General features: G+C 48.1%; 2 protein-coding genes across 3 annotated transcripts; both read left to right on the top strand.

The window, feature by feature from the left end:
- Positions 1 to 1,210: 1,210 nt before the first annotated feature.
- Positions 1,211 to 7,510, top strand: CLRN1 (clarin 1). 2 transcript variants are annotated; one of them, XM_008500198.2, is made up of 3 exons: positions 1,211 to 1,553; positions 6,159 to 6,338; positions 7,245 to 7,510. In XM_008500198.2, the coding sequence occupies exons 1-3, from the start codon at positions 1,301 to 1,303 to the stop codon at positions 7,508 to 7,510; spliced, it is 699 nt and encodes a 232-aa protein (XP_008498420.1). In that variant the 5' UTR covers positions 1,211 to 1,300. The 2 variants fall into 2 exon arrangements, with proteins under 2 accessions (XP_008498420.1, XP_030312232.1); XM_030456372.1 differs by having other exon boundaries at positions 6,225 to 6,338.
- A 2,754-nt stretch (positions 7,511 to 10,264) lies between these two features.
- MINDY4B (MINDY family member 4B) lies at positions 10,265 to 17,006 on the top strand. The gene is made up of 11 exons (XM_030455811.1): positions 10,265 to 10,371; positions 11,197 to 11,317; positions 12,205 to 12,324; positions 12,503 to 12,594; positions 13,095 to 13,260; positions 13,692 to 13,757; positions 14,294 to 14,364; positions 15,152 to 15,224; positions 15,540 to 15,683; positions 15,764 to 15,938; positions 16,864 to 17,006. Exons 1-11 carry the CDS (start codon positions 10,265 to 10,267, stop codon positions 17,004 to 17,006), a joined length of 1,278 nt encoding a protein of 425 aa, XP_030311671.1.
- The last annotated feature ends 60 nt before the right edge of the window (positions 17,007 to 17,066 follow it).

Here is a 17,066-nt window from a genome sequence, read left to right on the forward strand (position 1 = left end):
CATCCAACTGTGTCGTTCATCCAAAGCAAGGATCAAAAAGTCTGACATCTTCAAAGGTTAAAATCTATCACTGAGATGCCTTCCTTGACAAGTTTGTCGGACTTCGACTGTGATCCCTGGGCACTCCAAATTCCAGCAGTGTTTCTCAGCTCCCTCACTCCAACAGAGGATAAAAATGCTTCAGAGCTTCTCCTAAGTTACTTTGGTACACTAGATCAGTGGTCTTATCCTTGGCTTCAGGAAAATTATCACCATGCATATTTTAAGAGGATCATTACATTTTATTCCCAAGACTTTGTCAAACACATCTTGATGTCTTTGAACACAAAGATCTCTGTCTCTTGGTGCTTTTGTCATGCATAACAGGAAGTTCTCATCTCTGAGAGTTATAAAGTCCAAATCTCTTACGAAACTGTGCAGCAGTTTTGGAGCCCAGCATCCACAGGTGGATGGCAGCATTCTGTACATCACAACTAGTCGGTTTCTGTACACCACCACAACAACAGCCTTCTATTTATCTTTTCCATTGCCTACAGGCCTGAAGGGAGAAATGGATATTGAGGGGGGCAGGAATGAAAACATCCCATCAGCAATCTGCTCACAGAAATGCTGGGAGGAAAGATCAGGCCAAAGGGAAAGTGATCAGGATCTGGGGAGAGGTCCTGGAATGCCTCTGCAGGGACATGGGATGAAGGAGTTGTCTATATTGGAAACCTGAACTGAAGGGTTTGTCTAAGCACACTGCAGCCAAAACAACACAACATGTAACAGGCATCTGCCCTCTGCCAGGGAGTGCCTGGGCGGGGAAAAGCAGCGCCAGCATCAACCCGATCCTTCAGCGAGGATCCCTGGGCTGAGCAGGGGCACTGTGCTGCCTGTGCCATGACACTAGGAACAGCAAACAGCATTGCTAGCTTTACAGGAAACCTGCAAAAACAAAACCCTCTGGGGAGCAGATAAGCAGACAGAGCAGCCAAACCCTTCCCTGAAATCTCCCACTCACCCATCGGCCCGGGCTGGGAGAACCGAGCACTCATCGGGTTACAGAGAGGTTCCTGCTGTCATCCTACACCCTCCTTGTCGAGTGACACCAGGGCTGCACTGACACGCTCAGCAGACAGCTCCGTTGTCCAGCTGGAGTTAGAAGGGACGGAGAGGGAATAAACCTTGTCAGCATCTTTCAGGAAAGACGTGGAGCTCTGTCAGGAGAGTGCTCCAGCCGGGAGCTCTGCCCAGCTGATGAGGACCTTGTGGGTGCCTGGCTGAAAGCTGCGTCCCTCAGAGGACCTCAGATGCCACCATGCCAGCTCAGCAGAAGAAAATTATCTTCTGCATAGCCGGGGTGCTGAGCTTCGCCTGCGCGCTGGGGACAGCCGCGGCCATCGGCACCCAGCTGTGGGTGAAGGGGAGCATCCTCTGCAAGACAGGAGCTCTGCTCGTCAATGCCACCAGCCAGGAGATGCACAAGTTTATTGGCCACATCCAGTATGGGCTTTTCCATGGCGAGCGTGTGAGGCAGTGTGGGCTCGGGGGCAGACCTTTGCAGTTCTCATGTGAGTACCGACGGCATCTGAATTATTTAACACCGTGCTGCTGGTGGCTCAGGGAGCCAGGAGATGCTCTCCTGGTGTCCCCTCGGTCACCGACCCCACAGAGCAGGACATATTCTGAAACAAATGCTGTTATTAGAGTGTTCTGATCTTCAGGTTCACAGGACTGCTTTTCCAAGACAAAGCCACACTTCCATTTTCAATACTCTATATTTCAATTACACGGATAGCTAAATTTCAAAATATACTTGCAAAAAAAAATCACATTTCCTTTTCAATTAATCTGTGTCGTCTTCTTGTATGTGTGTCAATATTATGTCCTCTGCTCCACCATGAAAGAATGAACTAAACCAGCAGAAATCTCATGAAAGAGCTGGGGCATGGATACACTTGGCTGCTGTCAAGAAACAAAGCAGCCTAAAAGTTAGCAAGCTGCTGCATTAATTGGGAAACAGTCTGGCTGGTGCTAGCTGGTGTTCAGCTGCAAGTTGAACTTGCTATCTGACACACAGAATTTTATCAAAGGCTGCTAGCAATGATTTTGCTTACATGTAATATTCATGACCTATTTATCTTCAGGCTCTTCAAGGGTAAGAAGATCAATAAAATGATCAAGTGAGCATATAGTTTGCCTATAGCAGCACATTAAACAGATAATCACAAGCATCCGTTTGTTGTATGTGCAATACGGCACCCAAAGTTACTGCAAAACATGATTTAGAAGCACTCTGCTAAAGCAGCACAGGTGAATTGCTTACACAAGTCATTTAAGGCAAGGCAAGGTTACCAGCTTAAGTATCAGGAGTTACTTACTACATAATATTTTTCTGAAGTAGTTAATTTAATTTCTGACCAAGTTAATTTAATGTAATATTAAGATTTGCCATGTCTAATTCAATTCCATCACTAGTCCATTTGTGCAGCCAAAGTTCTCCTCAATTGCTTTGTGCAGATATTCCCCCCTGCTGCTTACAGGCTGGGGTGAAATTGTAGAGGGGTCATTAAACCTAAAGGAATTACTTCCCTGCTGTAGGAGCAGTGGTTACAGACCCCAGCAGACAAAGTCCATCAGTGACCAGCAGCTTGGTGGGTGACACTTGTCCATGTCCCCCAGCCCAGAGCTGGGTGGCACAGCTCCACTGCTGCCCCAGGAGGAGAGCTGCAGGGGGGCTACTTCTCTCCCCAGGTATTGCCCTTCCACAGCTTTGTTACCTCGACCCTTCTAAACCATTTCACTGTGTGCTGTGCATTCAGGTCCTGTCTGTACATTCAGCTGGCCATGGCTGAACCATTTTAATATCTTGCTAGTGTGACCGTAGCAACAGTTTCAAAAGAATTTCAATTTTGTGGGCAGTGTGAATTTAATATTGCATGTACAAGATGGAATACAAATGCACAGCTTGTTTGTGATGATTTAATAATATCCATCACCCCGGCTTTCTGAATGTCTTGCAGTGCTATACACAGAGAGGCTCTGGATGGGTGCCAGCCCTGCAGAGCACTGACAAACAAAAGTGCTCCAGGGTGATGGAGTTTGCTCTCACTATGGCCCTACACTTTCTAGCACCTCAGGAACCTCAAGTAGCCAGACTTTCCTAGCCAAATGTTTTCCAAACTTTCATTTGTTAGTGTTGTTCCAGGGGAGAACAGGAATACAACTGCAACCACAGAACAAAAACAATACCATGTGAAGTTTTCATTTAATCCCAGATAAGCCACCCATTTTGCAATGGTCAGAAGACCAAAACCTGGGTGTTCATACAGAGCTGCAGTACCCCGATGCACAGGACAATATTAACAACTACTTTCTCTGAGTGCCTAATACACACACAGAGAACTCCAAGGATCTGAAATCGAGGGGCAGACACACAACATAAGCCTGCCCCACCTAAAACTCAACCCACACTTGCCTTCTAAAGCTTTCTTTTACCTTTTTCTCCCCTTTTGTACAAGCCAAGCATTAACAGTGCAATATTTCAGTAGATCTCACTCACCATATTACAAGCCCACTGTAATTTGTTTACCTGCCCTGGCATCTTTTGGCTAGCACTCCAAGGAGGTAATGCTATGAGTGGATCTTTGGCACTGGGTGTACCTGGAACACAGCCCAGTTACAGCCCAAATCTTCCCCAAACCTGGCTGTATAGACCACAAGGCAGGATTTGCCTTCCTGAGCTGTCACTGACAGGGGGCATCGATCCCTCTTTGCCAATTGCTCTAAGATGATATGTTATTTAGATTAAAAGGCAAGCACAACATTTGATTTAATCAGCTTCATATTTAGAAACAACACTTGGGTGTCTGAGCAAAACGTGGCTCTGGAAGAAGCACTCACTTCAGAGGCCACATCCCTTGGGACTGCCTGGACCATCCCAGGGCTCTCTGGAGCTCACTGCCAGCACCCCTGGGAACAGGGTAACTGCACAACAGGCACATCCCAAGCTTAATGCACTGAAGTCCACTTCAGCATGCCTGGGAAAAGGCACACAGAATAGGCTAAATGATTTAGTTCTATATTTGCTCCCATTAAATACTCCCCTCTGACCACTGTATCTCTTTTAGTTGTAAAATGAATTTGCTCTGCCAGCAAACCCGGTTCGTCTGGGGAGAGCCTTCTGCTTCATTTGCTCTTGCTGATTCTCATCAGTTTCTGGGTCATCAGTTCATTTTCTAAAGGTCGCTGGCATGCATGCCTAACACACAATTCATTCAGCACATTGAAGGAATGTTTTTCTTTCAAAACAATATAGCTGCTGGAATTATTTTTCCTGATATGTCACATATAAAATTTTAATGGCATAAAGCACTAGAAATGCAGGTACCAAGGGAAAGATTCCATAGGCTGCTGTAGCAGTGTTTTCTTGAAATAAATAGTACACCATTGTGTTATTAAAGACATAGATTTGTATGTTCTCCCCAGAGATCAGGTGGCATTGCAAAACCAGTGCTGTTCCATGAAGAGGTTCTGCTCTTCAGCCTTCCCATTAGCCAGCCTGAATGGGATAACTGCAAAATTGTGCAGTTCACAGCACACTAGCAGTACAACTGCTTCATGTAAATACATGAAATATTTATATAAAGTCCAGTAAAGTAGTTTCTAAAACACACCTGGTGTTTTACAGCACTACCCATCAGCAGAGGCCACGTTTTACACCAGCAAGTTCTTCCTGGACCCTCTGCCATCACCAGCATGAGGGGTGATACTTAACACAGCTTCAAGAACATCTTACAGACATTTGCTTTATTAATTTCCCCTTCATTTATTCAGAGAGATGAGCTGACCTGGCCAGTGTGACCTCCCTGGTGAGCTGCAGAGCTGGCTGCTGGCAAACACTTCCCAAGCACAGTAATTTATGTGAGGAGTTTTTACTCTGCAGGTTGCAGCTGCAGTGAGACAGCACAAAGGCATCATCACCCCAGCTTTAATCGTGCCCCTGTGGATCAGGAGCAGTTCAGTGTGTTTGATGATTCCTTCCAAAGCACCCCTTGTTGCCAAACAAACACCAATGATTAGAAATTATTCTCTCGTACTGCATCTGATTGACTGTGCCCCTGTGCTCCATCACAAGATGACATGGTAGCTAAAAAGTTGCATAAAAATATTTAAAATTAATTATTCCTGACCCATTGCACATGCAGTGGCACCGACCACTGGGCGACACCCATCAAGGAGCAGCTGCTCCCTCCCAGCCCCCTGGAGCAAAGCTTTGGTTCTGATGCCTCATTGTGCCTTGGGGCCCCACTTCTTCACTGTCAGATTTCTCCATTTCCTCTCATTGATTTGTCACCTTCCCTCTTTGGGCCTGAGCTTCCAGAGACAAAATGTTCTGCAAGTATTCTACTTGGGGAAATTAAAGGGGTAAAAATTTCAGTCAAAAATTTTGCTTATTCTTTCAAAATTTCTTCCAGAGTTTGTTGCAAACAAGTATTTTATTTAACTTTTATTAATTTACCCTTCTTTAGAATTCTTATTTTTTAATAATTCAATAGATTGATGGACATTTATAAATATATTCCTTTTCTATTTTTAAGTATTTTTAGCAGAATTCCCTTTTTTATATATTTTCTAAAAACAGGAAAATTCCAAAGGACAGAGATAAGAACCTCCAATCCCTTCAGATGCATAGACATCTCCTTGGCAATACCTGGTGGGCTGTCACACTTTGAGCAGCCCCACACATTTCCTTCCCCAGGGACACACCGTGCAGAGCAGCACTGCAGCTTCAGGCCCCATTTCCTGTTGCTTCATAACAAAACATGGACCTTTTCACTTACATCTTTATTGCTTAAGCTTCTAAGAAAAAAACCCACACTTTTAGCCAAAATTTTTTGGGTATAAAGGTGACAAAACAGCAATGTGTATGGGGCAGGAGAAGAGAGGTTTTTTTCCTGCTCCTTCTCTCCTGGACAAAATTACACTACCAAGTGTCACAAAATGCTTCTGCCTCTAAACATCCTTGCAAACCTGTTTCTAGTGAATGGCTTCTTGTCCATCTTTGGTTGCATTTGGAAGACTCAAAACAATCATCATAAGGCAGCAAGAAGCCCCTAACTTCTACAACAGCTTTGCCTGACGCATGTAATAATTCTCTCTTCATTTGTTTTCAGTTTTTCCAGATTTGCTCAAAATCATCCCTGCAAGTATCCATGTTAGTGTCATTCTCTTCTGTACAGTGCTGGTGGTCTTTGCTCTGGTGGGAGCAGGTTTCTTCATGCTCAATGCCTTTGGCAGCCCCTACGAAACCCTGCACGGCCCCGTGGGGTTGTACCTCTGGAGCTTCATCTCCTGTAAGTACCACTGAGCCCTCACACCACCCAACACTGGCAAAATAAAGCTGGACAGGCAGATGACTTTGCTGTGGCAAAACATATGTTTTCCATATTGGAATTAGGGGATAAACTGCTCAGTCCCTCAGTGGGGGCAGGTGGTGAGGTGGGAATGGTGCAGGCAGACCCAAAGTCCTTCTCTATGAGTTGGCAGGAAAGGGGATGGTACCCTGGAGACCCAGAGCTGGGGTCACAGTACAGGCTCAGAATCAGGAATTGTGCCAGAGTGGAGGGAAAAAAATAAATAAAATAAATTTTTAAAACTCAGTGGTGCAACTGCCTGTACCCCTGCATCCCCTCGATGGGAGGCTTGCAGCTTTGTCAGTGAGATCAGCACTTACACCAGCAAGGCTTCCTCATGGCCAGGAGGAGCTGAGAGACTGAAAAGGCAGTCTCTGAAAAAACACTGCCACCAGGGATATGGGACAGTCCCTGCCTCTTTGCTGGTTACAGAGAGGACAAAGCCACTCTGTGTCACCAGCTTAACTGACAAGATGTGCCATTGCATTACAAGGTATCACATTTTACAATCATAATTTAATGAAGGACTTAAGTACATGTTTATCCTTAGATGTGCAGGCAGCTCAGTTATATTCCATGGGACAAAGAGCAGCTTAAAGCTGAAAAAGAGCACAGATACTTGGCTGGATCAGGGCACTAAAGCAGCTGTGCTAAATATCACTGGTCCTGAGCCAAATTCCATTAAGACAGCTTACTAGTTTCAATAGCTGTTGGCTTGGGTTCTAAAAATAATCCCTGCTAAACCCAAGTTCTGGTGGCCCCTGTCCCTGTGGCACTGGGTCGTGTTGCCCTGCTGCAGGGGCTGCTGAGGTGATGAGCATCTCTCCCTCCCTCCCTCTCTCCCAGGTTCCTGTGGCTGCCTCATCATGATTCTGTTTTCCTCAGAAGTGAAAATCCATCACCTCTCAGAGAAGATTGCTAATTTCAAAGAGGGAAGTTTCATATTCAAGACTCACAGCGAACAGTTTGCAAATTCATTCTGGATCATCCTGGTTTGCTCCCTGGTGCAGTTCCTGAATGCCTTGTTGATACGATTTGCTGGGTTTGAATTTCCCTTTTCAAAATCAAAACATTCAGGGACAACAACTGGAGCTGCTGACCTGATGTATTAGAATTACATCAGTTAAGAGCATTGGAAGCAAAGAGTTTCATCACTTCAGCATTCGACAGCCAGCAGGTGTACTACCTAGTAAGTGATTAACTCAAAAGAATTTAAAGCAACTGAAGGTTTGAAGTAAATGTCACTGTGGCATGCTCAGTAAACAAAAGACAGCTGTTCAGCAACATCTAGATCAAAATACCCTCTCTTTCTTAAGACCTTACGAAGATGTTTAGCTTTTTTACAAGTTATTTAAGAAGTAGCTTGTATGAAGAAAACTAGGAATATCCATGGCATTGAACTGGTTCTGGGAAGTAAAACAAATGTATTGCACTAGGTACCCACACTGTCACCAGCAGCAGCTTTGCCTCCAGTCCCAGGGATGCCATCGGTACCACGCCAGGGAACAGGGAAACTCAGCACATCTGCAGAGGTGGAGCCCCAGGAAGGCAGAGGGGTGGGCTCTGCCCCAGCACACAGACCCCACCTGGGCAGCACAATGCAAGGAGGAGCCACAGCCAGGGCTGCAGGACAGGGTCCAAACACCCCAGGACACTAAGGCAGCACCACACGCTCAGCAATGCTGCTGCTGACACCCAAAAAAGCTCTTTTGGGGTTTTTTTGTTTAACAAACCAAATTATAATCCTCTGACCCTCAGGTTCCCAAATCCCTCATTTCTCCAAGTGATTGCTGTAGCCAGGAACTCCGTGGTCTTGGCCAAGACAACAGCTACAGCAAAGCACGGAGCAGATCCTGGGCTGGTGCTGCTGAACCATCCCCTGCAGCATCCCCAGAGCTGTCCCCAAGAGCACGTCCCAGAGCAAAGGAGCAGCAGTGCAAACCAGGCACCCTGCACATCACCTCCTCCCACAGCCTCACGGTCAGACAGGTGAGGAGCCCTGCCCAGAAAGCAGCTCTGCAAGAAGCAGCTCTACAAGCTCCCTCTCATCAGGCAATGCAAACAAACAGAATCAAAATCGCTGGCAAAGGACACAGTGGACTCAGAGGGCAGTCAGGCTTTGGAGGCTGCTCAGCAGAGAGCGACGAAGAAACCTTGAGGTCCTGCACCTTGCAGCATGCAGGCAGAACACAGGAGCACATCAGCCCTTGCACCCTTAAATTTCTGCAGGTCAGTAGCAGCAACCATCCTGCCCACCTCAGGTACTGCTGCCCCAGCCCAGTTACAGGTGGATGAAAGCAAACACTACCTCCATGGGGGTCTGCAGCTACCCTGGAGACGAGATGCTCCTTGCAGGACATGGACACAACACCCAGAGCAAACGAAGGAGGAGGAGAAGAGGAAGCACTGCTGCCCCAAACACCTTTTTATCTGCAGGGGCCAGAGCCCCCTCCCAGCTGCGGGTGAGCAGCAATTCCCACTCCAGCACCTGGGGGCTCCTGCAGCTCCTAGGGTCACCTCTGACACTGGTGCCAGTTTTCATACTTACACTGTGGATAGCAAAACCTGGCTGGGTTATTTTGTTTGTCAGCTCTTCCTCAGCCCCACCAAGCCCCTGGGAGCAGCTCTGCCCCTGGCTGTAGCCACCTGTGAGGGCTGCTCCAGGGGGCTCCACCACCCCAGCCTTTCTACATCATTTTGTTCTTAATTAACATGCTTATCCTTCTTCATGCTAATGTATCTTCTTAAGGCATCATTGTGTTGCATCTCATGGTGTTGTTTCCTATGCAGCAAATAATGAGAAGTAACATTCCACTCTCTTTGTTCCCAAGGTTTCCTGAAGCTGCTCTGCTTCATGAAACCTCTGCAAGGGGCAGCACACAGGATCAGACTGTACATACAGACTGCTCACATCTGTGTTTTCTCTGTGTGGTCCTTCCACTGGTCCCGAAGAAGGAGCTGGCTCTGTACATTAAAATACAGTTGTCCAGACCTGTCTCAGCACCACATATAAACCCATTCCATCCCTTTTGCTGTGCAGGGGAGAGCAGCCCCTGACACGGGGTCCAGGGGAATCACAGGGGGATCCCTGCAGGCTCCACCACTCCCTCTCCATCCCAGCCCACCCCATCCCATTCCACCTCACCCTGCCCCACTCACAAGCAGGAAGCCAGATATTTTTTTCATTTGTATCCAGTTCTCAAAGCAAATATGACAACTTCTTAGCAATATAGATTTGGGAAAATATTTGTGTGTCCAACTGAAAGTAACAGAGCAAGCCTGACTGGCCCAGCCAGCGCTCCCCAGAGCACCAGCACCTACCCTGGGGCTCACCTGTCACCTGTGAGCACAAGCTGAAGAAGTTTTACCCTGTTTCATTTCTGGATTACTGTATTTCATTATCTTAAAAGCAACCCTATAGTGAGGAGAAATATATAAACATATTTTGAAGGTTCTTGAAGGTCCATGCATGGTGGTGGCACATGGACAGGAGTGTCACCCAGCCTGAGGTGGGGTTTCATCCCCTGCCTGGGGCTGTATGGCACACAAGCTGCCCAGCCTCAGGGGAGGTGGGACAAGAGGTGAGGGGGACTGGTTCAGGTGGGGACAGGATGGGTGGTGTGGACACTGCATGTGACCATGGGATGGGATATCCCACACCATATCCTCTTCTGGCTGTCTGGACCAACTGCAGCCCAGCACTGTGCCTGGCATTAAACATTCATGTGCTGATGCAGTGAGCAGGAACGTGCAGGCAGCGAGGGCTCTGCTGGAAGCTTTGTGAGGGTGGGAGGGTGGGAGCTGCCATCCCGGGGGTGAGGACGGGGCTGTGGGTGCCTGAAGAGCCCTCAGCATCGCCTGGGGCCATGGGTGAGACAGGAGCTCAGCCCACCCTGACCCAGACACAGCTGGAGGAGATTGCCAGCAAAATTTCAGACCTAAACAAATGGAAAGAAATTTTTAGTTTCCATAGGTAAGACTTTTATTCTGCTTCATTATCACGTTTTTAATTCCAAGTGCTTTATTATTATAATTTTTAAAGTTATGTTTTATTATGACCATGGAAAGGTCTTCCTGTACTCAGTGATGCAAGTGTTACAGCTCTTACTCTACTGTTTGAAGTTCTTTTCTGTCTGCTCTGTTTCTTCACATTTGCACTGCTTCCCTTTCTTTTTTCTAATTTCTATTTTATTTTCCCTTTTCAGTTTGGAAATCAGCAATACAACTCATCAGGTAACTGTTTTGCTAAAAGGAAACAATTTGTATTGGTCTAGTGGGTTTTGTGACTGTTTAGGTTTGAATACTGGATAAATGACACATCTCTGCACACTGCACAGCAGACAGTCTTTATAAAGATTTAGTTCTTGATGCTCCTCCTTTAAGAAACACTCATTATCTTCAGATATTTTAAAGCAGCATCTTCCTGATCTAAATCAAAGCACTGAGTAGTCTCAACAGAAATTAATATTTTAGGTTTTATGGTGTATTTTAGAATACAGGAAAAAAAAGATAATGAATTAAGATCTCAGACATAAATATTTGGAATATCTGCTGTGTCCTTAGGCTGGGAAGTACTGAGCTAATTCAGACAAATTTTCCCATCATTATCCTGTAGGGATGTATTTGCAGTGTCTGGAAGGGAGCTGTGAGCCCAGCCCCTGGTTCTGCCTGGCAGCAGCTCCTGCCTGCCAGAGGCTCCCCCAGGCCCTGGTGCCCACCCTGCTGCAATGTGGGGGTGACACTGGTGCAGGGGGATCAGCCTGAGGATGATGGACCTTCTGCTCCTCTCTCCACCCAGCAGCACCCAGGCAGCAGTGGCCATGGACCACCTGGAGCTGGAGAGCCCACGGGGCCACCACGACCACCACCTCAGCCTCCCTCAGCAGTCCCCAGGCTCCTCCTGGTCCCTCCAGACAGGGGTGGCCGTCCCATCTCCTTGGAAATGGCCATGGTGAGCAGGCCTGTGGAGTGAAGCATGAGCTGTAATTTAATCTTGTTGAAAGAAAGAGCCACAGGAACCTTACCTGGTGTGAGGGGAGGTTCAGGGTGCTGCTGGGCTGCAGGCTGCTGGGAGCTGCAACAGAAGGGTATATCATCATGATTTATTTATCAGACTTTCAAAGACATGGCTGCAACACAACCTTAAAGCTGATCTGCTATAAGTCTCATTAGATAAGAGGTCAGATGGCAAAGCATAATGGTTCCTTTCTCTCCAGGCTTTCTAGCAAATCTCCTCAGGGCAGGAGGCAGAGGTTCAGGAGATCAGTAAGATGTTTCTGCCTTCACCCCATCCCCCGGTTTTGAGACACCCACACTGGGTGCCTGCTGCCCCATGAAGAGCCTTCTCCAGGAGCTCAGGAGTTCTGTGGGTGACAGGACAGGCTTCAGTGCCAGCTGTACCACCACAGCCTCCCACACCAAACCAGTCCCTGCCCCTTCTGCGCACCCTGATCCTCAGCAGATGACTTTGTTATGCTGTAGCACACTCACTGCAGTGGCAACCCCAGCCTGCCCTGACCTGAGATCCTCCCACATGAAGGGAGCTGAACCCACACACTCCTTCTCCTTCTCCTTCTCCTTCTCCTTCTCCTTCTCCTTCTCCTTCTCCTTCTCCTTCTCCTTCTCCTTCTCCTTCTTCTCCTTCTCATCCTCCTCTCCTCTCCTCTCCTCTCCTCTCCTCTCCTCTCCTCTCCTCTCCTCTCCTCTCCTCTCCTCTCCTCTCCTCTCCTCTCCTCTCCTCTCCTCTCCTCTCCTCTCCTCTCCTCTCCTCTCCTCTCCTCTCCTCTCCTCTCCTCCTGCTCTGCAGGGGCTGCGGCAGTTGCTCTTTGGAGATGTGTGCCAGCGCTTCAGCTGCGAGTGGGAAAAAGCAAACTTCAGGTTTTGGGAGCCATACTCTGACCTGGGCTATGCTCTGGAGGCAGAAAAGGTAAAGTTTTGGGTGAAGAGGCCAGCACCCTCTCATCAGTGCCTCAGCCACTCCTGGGAGCTGGCAGGCAGCACAGGGTGCACACGGATGCTCCCCGTGCTCTGCTCCCCTGACTGAGGGGATGGACACGGGCTCTGTTGCTCTGGAGCACTGGGGAGTGCTGCCTTTCTGTTTCCAGGGGGGCACAAGAGCCCTTCTGATGGCTGTACAAGCACACATCATCACATACCTGCTCTTCATCAGAAACACAAAATGTACTGAGCTGGAAAGGTAAGAAGCTGAACCTTCCCATTGGGTTAGGGAAACTATTCAGAAACTATTTCATTGTGTTACTTGGACTAAGACAGACCAGCACCAGCCTCTAGGTTTAGCCAAACTGGACCCCAGCTCAGGTTTGCAGCCACAGGTGAGGATCTGTACCTTTGTCTGACTCTCAGGCAAGGCTTTTCCCAACAAATCCCTGTTTCTGTACCGACACCGCATGCTCACCCATCCCCTCCCGGCAGCAGTGCCAGCACCACACAGCTGCTCCCGGGCTGCAGGGGGGGTTAGCCCCTCTGCAGGGAACATAGGATCTCAGACACACCATGGGGAACATGTCCACCCCAGCAACAGTGACAGCATCAAGTGAAAAGAGGGGATTTTGTGGACAAACGGGCACAGCTCGACACGCAGACACCCCCTCCATGCACCCCACTGAGGCTGCACCCACCACCCCCGGGGCGCAGGACCCCGAGGTGCCCCCCCAGCCCCACGGCCTCTCCCTGTAGGCTGTGCAGCATCAGCAGGAGGGTGCAGGGAGAGGCTTTGGCCGCCGCCCTCGCAGAGACCCTGTGGGCAGCGGGAGGAGGTGGCAGAGCCGTGGTCTGCCTCATCACCACCGCCCTCCACATCGCCCCATGCGGAGACTACACGGCTGACAACTTCACAGAAAGAGTGAGTACAAAAGCACCTTCTGCAAATGGGGTTTTCTATGAAGACACATTTGGCCTGAAATGTTTGAAAGCAAGAAACTTAAAATCTCATAATAATCCTGTGTTGTAACTCCTGGTGCACCACAAGTTGTGAGCACTCTCGAACCAGAGCCAGCTGCAGCCTCTGAGACACTTGAGTCTCCTCACAGAGGCATTAGGGGAGCCCAGGGAACTGCTGTTCCCTTCCATTTGAGGCTTCAACAGAAAGGACGAACGCTCACTTAACATAAAGCTGTTCCTCTGGCTCTCTGTGTGCAGCTGAACATATTGGTTTAGGAAGGGGCCAAGTAGACTCTTGAATTATTCTTTAATTTATCTAAAGAAAACAGCTCAGCTTTTTGATACCATTAGCATCTCCTTTACCACATCTCCCCCTACACTCGTGCCCTACAGATCCAGCTGTTTGAGTTCTCTGAGAAAGCAGCAGCTCAGGAGTTCATCTTTGACCACATAAACTGTGTAAGTGTGAGATATTTGCTTTATTATGAGTTATTCTGGTGCTCGTTTGCATCTTATTTCCCAGTCAATAGTGGACCTCATGGAGGTCAATAGTATCACTTTCAGCAGGACATTCAGACACTTAGTGCACAGTTCTGGATCATTTCTAGCCTTTCCTATGGGAAACGATCCTGCTCCCACTACATCCCCAGGACTGCAACCACCTATGTCAGCACTCTCATCCCAAAAATGGCATTTGAAAACAGGCAGCATTTTGTACATTACTCAAATATAAAATACTGTTTCTTGCAATTTCAGCAAAAATCTGGGAGGAAAAAAATTGTACAGAACCAGTTTAGTCAATTATTGAAAGTTAGTCCTTTATTTTTAACCTGATCCTACTCAACAAAATAAGTTATAAAACCCTCCTGGAATAACACCTCATTCATTTGGCACCATACTCACCCACGGTTCTGTTTAAGCAGAAGAATTGTTTAATTAAACATCATATACCTGCCATAATTCCTCCCCTGAGATTATTTACTTCTTTTTTACAGTTCAAAGGTGAAGGCAGTTGTGGCGTGATCCTATTTTTATACAGTTTACTTTTCTCTAGGACACTGAAAAGGTATATTTCCATTTTTAAATATTTTCTTCTAGTTCAGTTACATCTTCTGAACCGGTCTTTTTCTTGTTTTACCTGATTGTCCATTCTTAGCCACAGATGGAGAAGCAGCCCTGCTGGCTGTGGGTGTTGCAGCCCCTGAGCATCTGCCCCAGGAGCCAGCAAGGAGGGGCAACAGAGCAGAGAGAAAGCCTTTGCAAAGCAAAAATAATATACTGTGTAAACCCATGGATATCAACAATCACAGGCACTAAAATATGAAAATCAAAAGGAGTCTACATAAACACAGATTCTGCCAGGGGGACTGCTGGCAGAGGACACTGACAGGGTCTTTCTAAGCCTCATGTAATTAGGTTTGGGTAAAGATGCTTTAGAAAGGTACAGAGGCATATTTATACCAATATGAAACATGACTCATGCTGATGTGACACTATCCTAGCTAGTCAGCAAAAGAATTGCACCTCTGCTTCAAACAGTTGTGTTCAGGCTACGCCTGGTGTGATGGAAGCCTCATGGCAGCAAGTGCTGCCAGGGAAATCCTGGCTCTGTCTGCAGGGCCTGAACACAGCCCTGAACTGGAGTTTTAACAGGAACAGACCTGAAGTGCAAGAGCTCCAGCTGAGCAGAAAATTGCTGCATCAGGATAAAACTGCTGTGTCAGGACAGCACAGAGGAATAAAAGGGTCCATAGGATTTCTCCCTGTTGCCTGTTAATCAGAGAGTGATGTACAGCCACCACCACAGGCACTGGTCCCAGTGCCATCCTAACATTTTGTGCTTGGTCCTACAGGGTCCAAGAAGATTTAGGCTGCACAGCAACTCCTCTGTTAAATTGCAGTTCTGGAATCATCACCTGTACAGAGGTAAGAGTAACTGCATTTCTCAAGTTTTCTTTTTTTATTACTCCCACATTTGATTTAGGAAAAAAGTCTCATCTGTTACTCTGATGGGGGAAAAGGGTAAGTTATAGGAAAATACTTGCCAAATTCAATCATGAATCATACATGCCAATTTCAATCATTATCCATTTTAAAAATGAATAATAATGATGCTAATGAAGGTCCTGGTAGCCTGGCATTCCTCTGCCCACCACAGAGATGGCTACAGCTGCCATTTACCGAAGGGCTCTCTCCCTGCTGCCTCATGGTGTGACCATGGACCATCTCACCTGCCCGCAGGCCCTGATCAGCCTTCTCCTCATGGGCCGGGCCAGCCCACAGGAACCGGATGGTGGCCCGGAGCCCAACGACGGGGCCATGGAGGGTCGGGCATGGCGCGGCCCCGTGGGATACCTGCGCTGGGGACGGGGTCTGGAGGAGCAGGTGAGGGCTGCCGGGGCCGTCTCATCACACTGCTCCCACCCTGGCACTGAGGCCGGGCTGTCCCCTCCTCCTCTCCCCAGGTGTGCCGGGGGCTGCGCACCCCTCGCTTCCCCGTCTGGCTCTGCAGCGCGTCCCGCAGGCACTGCGTCCTCTTCAGCACCGACAGACACCTCCTCTGCGACTGGAAACGGGAGAAACTCTTCCACCTGCACCTCTACAGCGGACAGCAGGGGGGAACAGCCCGTCTGACCGTGGGTAGGCACCCCAGCCCCCGGGCAGGGCTGTCACACAGAAAGAGGGGGTGTGCACAGCTGGGTAGGGACCCTTCCACCGAGTCCAGTGCTCTGTGCCTAACAGATACGGAGTCACAGGATCCCTTTTGGTTGGAAAAGACCTTCAAGATCATTGAGTCCAACTCAAAGCGCTGCAATATCCACAATATATGCATATATACATAAATAAAAACATACATCACATTAACCTTTACACAGAATGTGAGGAGACCGCTCCAAACAGCAGTGTAAAAAGACTTGCAGACTCACAGACAGGGTCAAGCTGGAAGAGGCCTTTCAAGGCCATCTAGTCCAACCCCATGTCATGGGCAGGGCCATCTTCAATCCGATCAGGTCATCCAGACCCCCCTCCAACTTGACCTGAGGTGTTCCTAGGTATGGGGCATCTTCCACCACTCTGGGCAACCTGGGCCAGGGTCCCACCACCCTCATTATAAAATGTTTCTTCCTTACATCTAGTCTGAATCTTCCCTCTTTCAGTTTCAAACCATCACCCCTCATCCCAGCACTACAGGCTCAGATAAAATGTCTGTCCCCATTGTGTAGCCCTCCTTAAAGTACAGGAAGGTGCAATAAGGTCTGCATGGAGCCTTCTCCAGGCTGAAGAACCCCAGCTCTCTCAAGCTGTTACATCCACAAATAAAATCCTAGCTCTGAAAGGACAGAGACCTGTTCAGAAAAAAAAAAAAAATTATGCAAACACACTCTGCAAGAAGCCCAAATCTGTACTTACAGTGCCTGGATTTCCCAAGGCAGGGCCGGAACAGTCTCACCAACCTGGCACACCTACAGCAATCCTGCCCTCCCTGCTTTCAGCCTTTTCTAAAACTGTTCTGAGAGGGGCTGGGGTTTTTTTTTAGATTTTTTTAACTGTGTTTCCCTTTCAGACACTCATTCTCATCACTGGGAAGAGGATCGACGTGAAGACCCAGGCAGCCAGGGGAAGAGGTGTCCACCTGTGGAGATGGCAATCAGAACCAAGTGGGCAGGTGCAACCATCAGCTGGAATGGGACAGACCCCTTCTTGTGAGGACATGGACAGAACAGACCCCTCTTCGGAGGAGATGGACAGGACAGACCCCTTCTTGTG

This window comes from Calypte anna, chromosome 9 (assembly GCF_003957555.1).
Source record: "Calypte anna isolate BGI_N300 chromosome 9, bCalAnn1_v1.p, whole genome shotgun sequence".
In the NCBI taxonomy this organism is placed as follows: domain Eukaryota; kingdom Metazoa; phylum Chordata; class Aves; order Apodiformes; family Trochilidae; genus Calypte; species Calypte anna.

What these genes read in the sequence shown, in the direction of transcription:
- CLRN1 (XM_008500198.2), top strand. Translation starts at nt 1,301, where the DNA reads ATGCCAGCTCAGCAGAAGAAAATTATCTTCTGCATAGCCGGGGTGCTG. An exon ending in CAGACCTTTGCAGTTCTCAT is followed by an intron (nt 1,554 to 6,158) that starts GTGAGTACCGAC and finishes ATTTGTTTTCAG; the next exon opens with TTTTTCCAGATTTGCTCAAA. An exon ending in CCTCTGGAGCTTCATCTCCT is followed by an intron (nt 6,339 to 7,244) that starts GTAAGTACCACT and finishes CCTCTCTCCCAG; the next exon opens with GTTCCTGTGGCTGCCTCATC.
- MINDY4B (XM_030455811.1), top strand. Translation starts at nt 10,265, where the DNA reads ATGGGTGAGACAGGAGCTCAGCCCACCCTGACCCAGACACAGCTGGAG. An exon ending in CTGACAACTTCACAGAAAGA is followed by an intron (nt 13,261 to 13,691) that starts GTGAGTACAAAA and finishes CGTGCCCTACAG; the next exon opens with ATCCAGCTGTTTGAGTTCTC. An exon ending in GACGGGGTCTGGAGGAGCAG is followed by an intron (nt 15,684 to 15,763) that starts GTGAGGGCTGCC and finishes TCCTCTCCCCAG; the next exon opens with GTGTGCCGGGGGCTGCGCAC.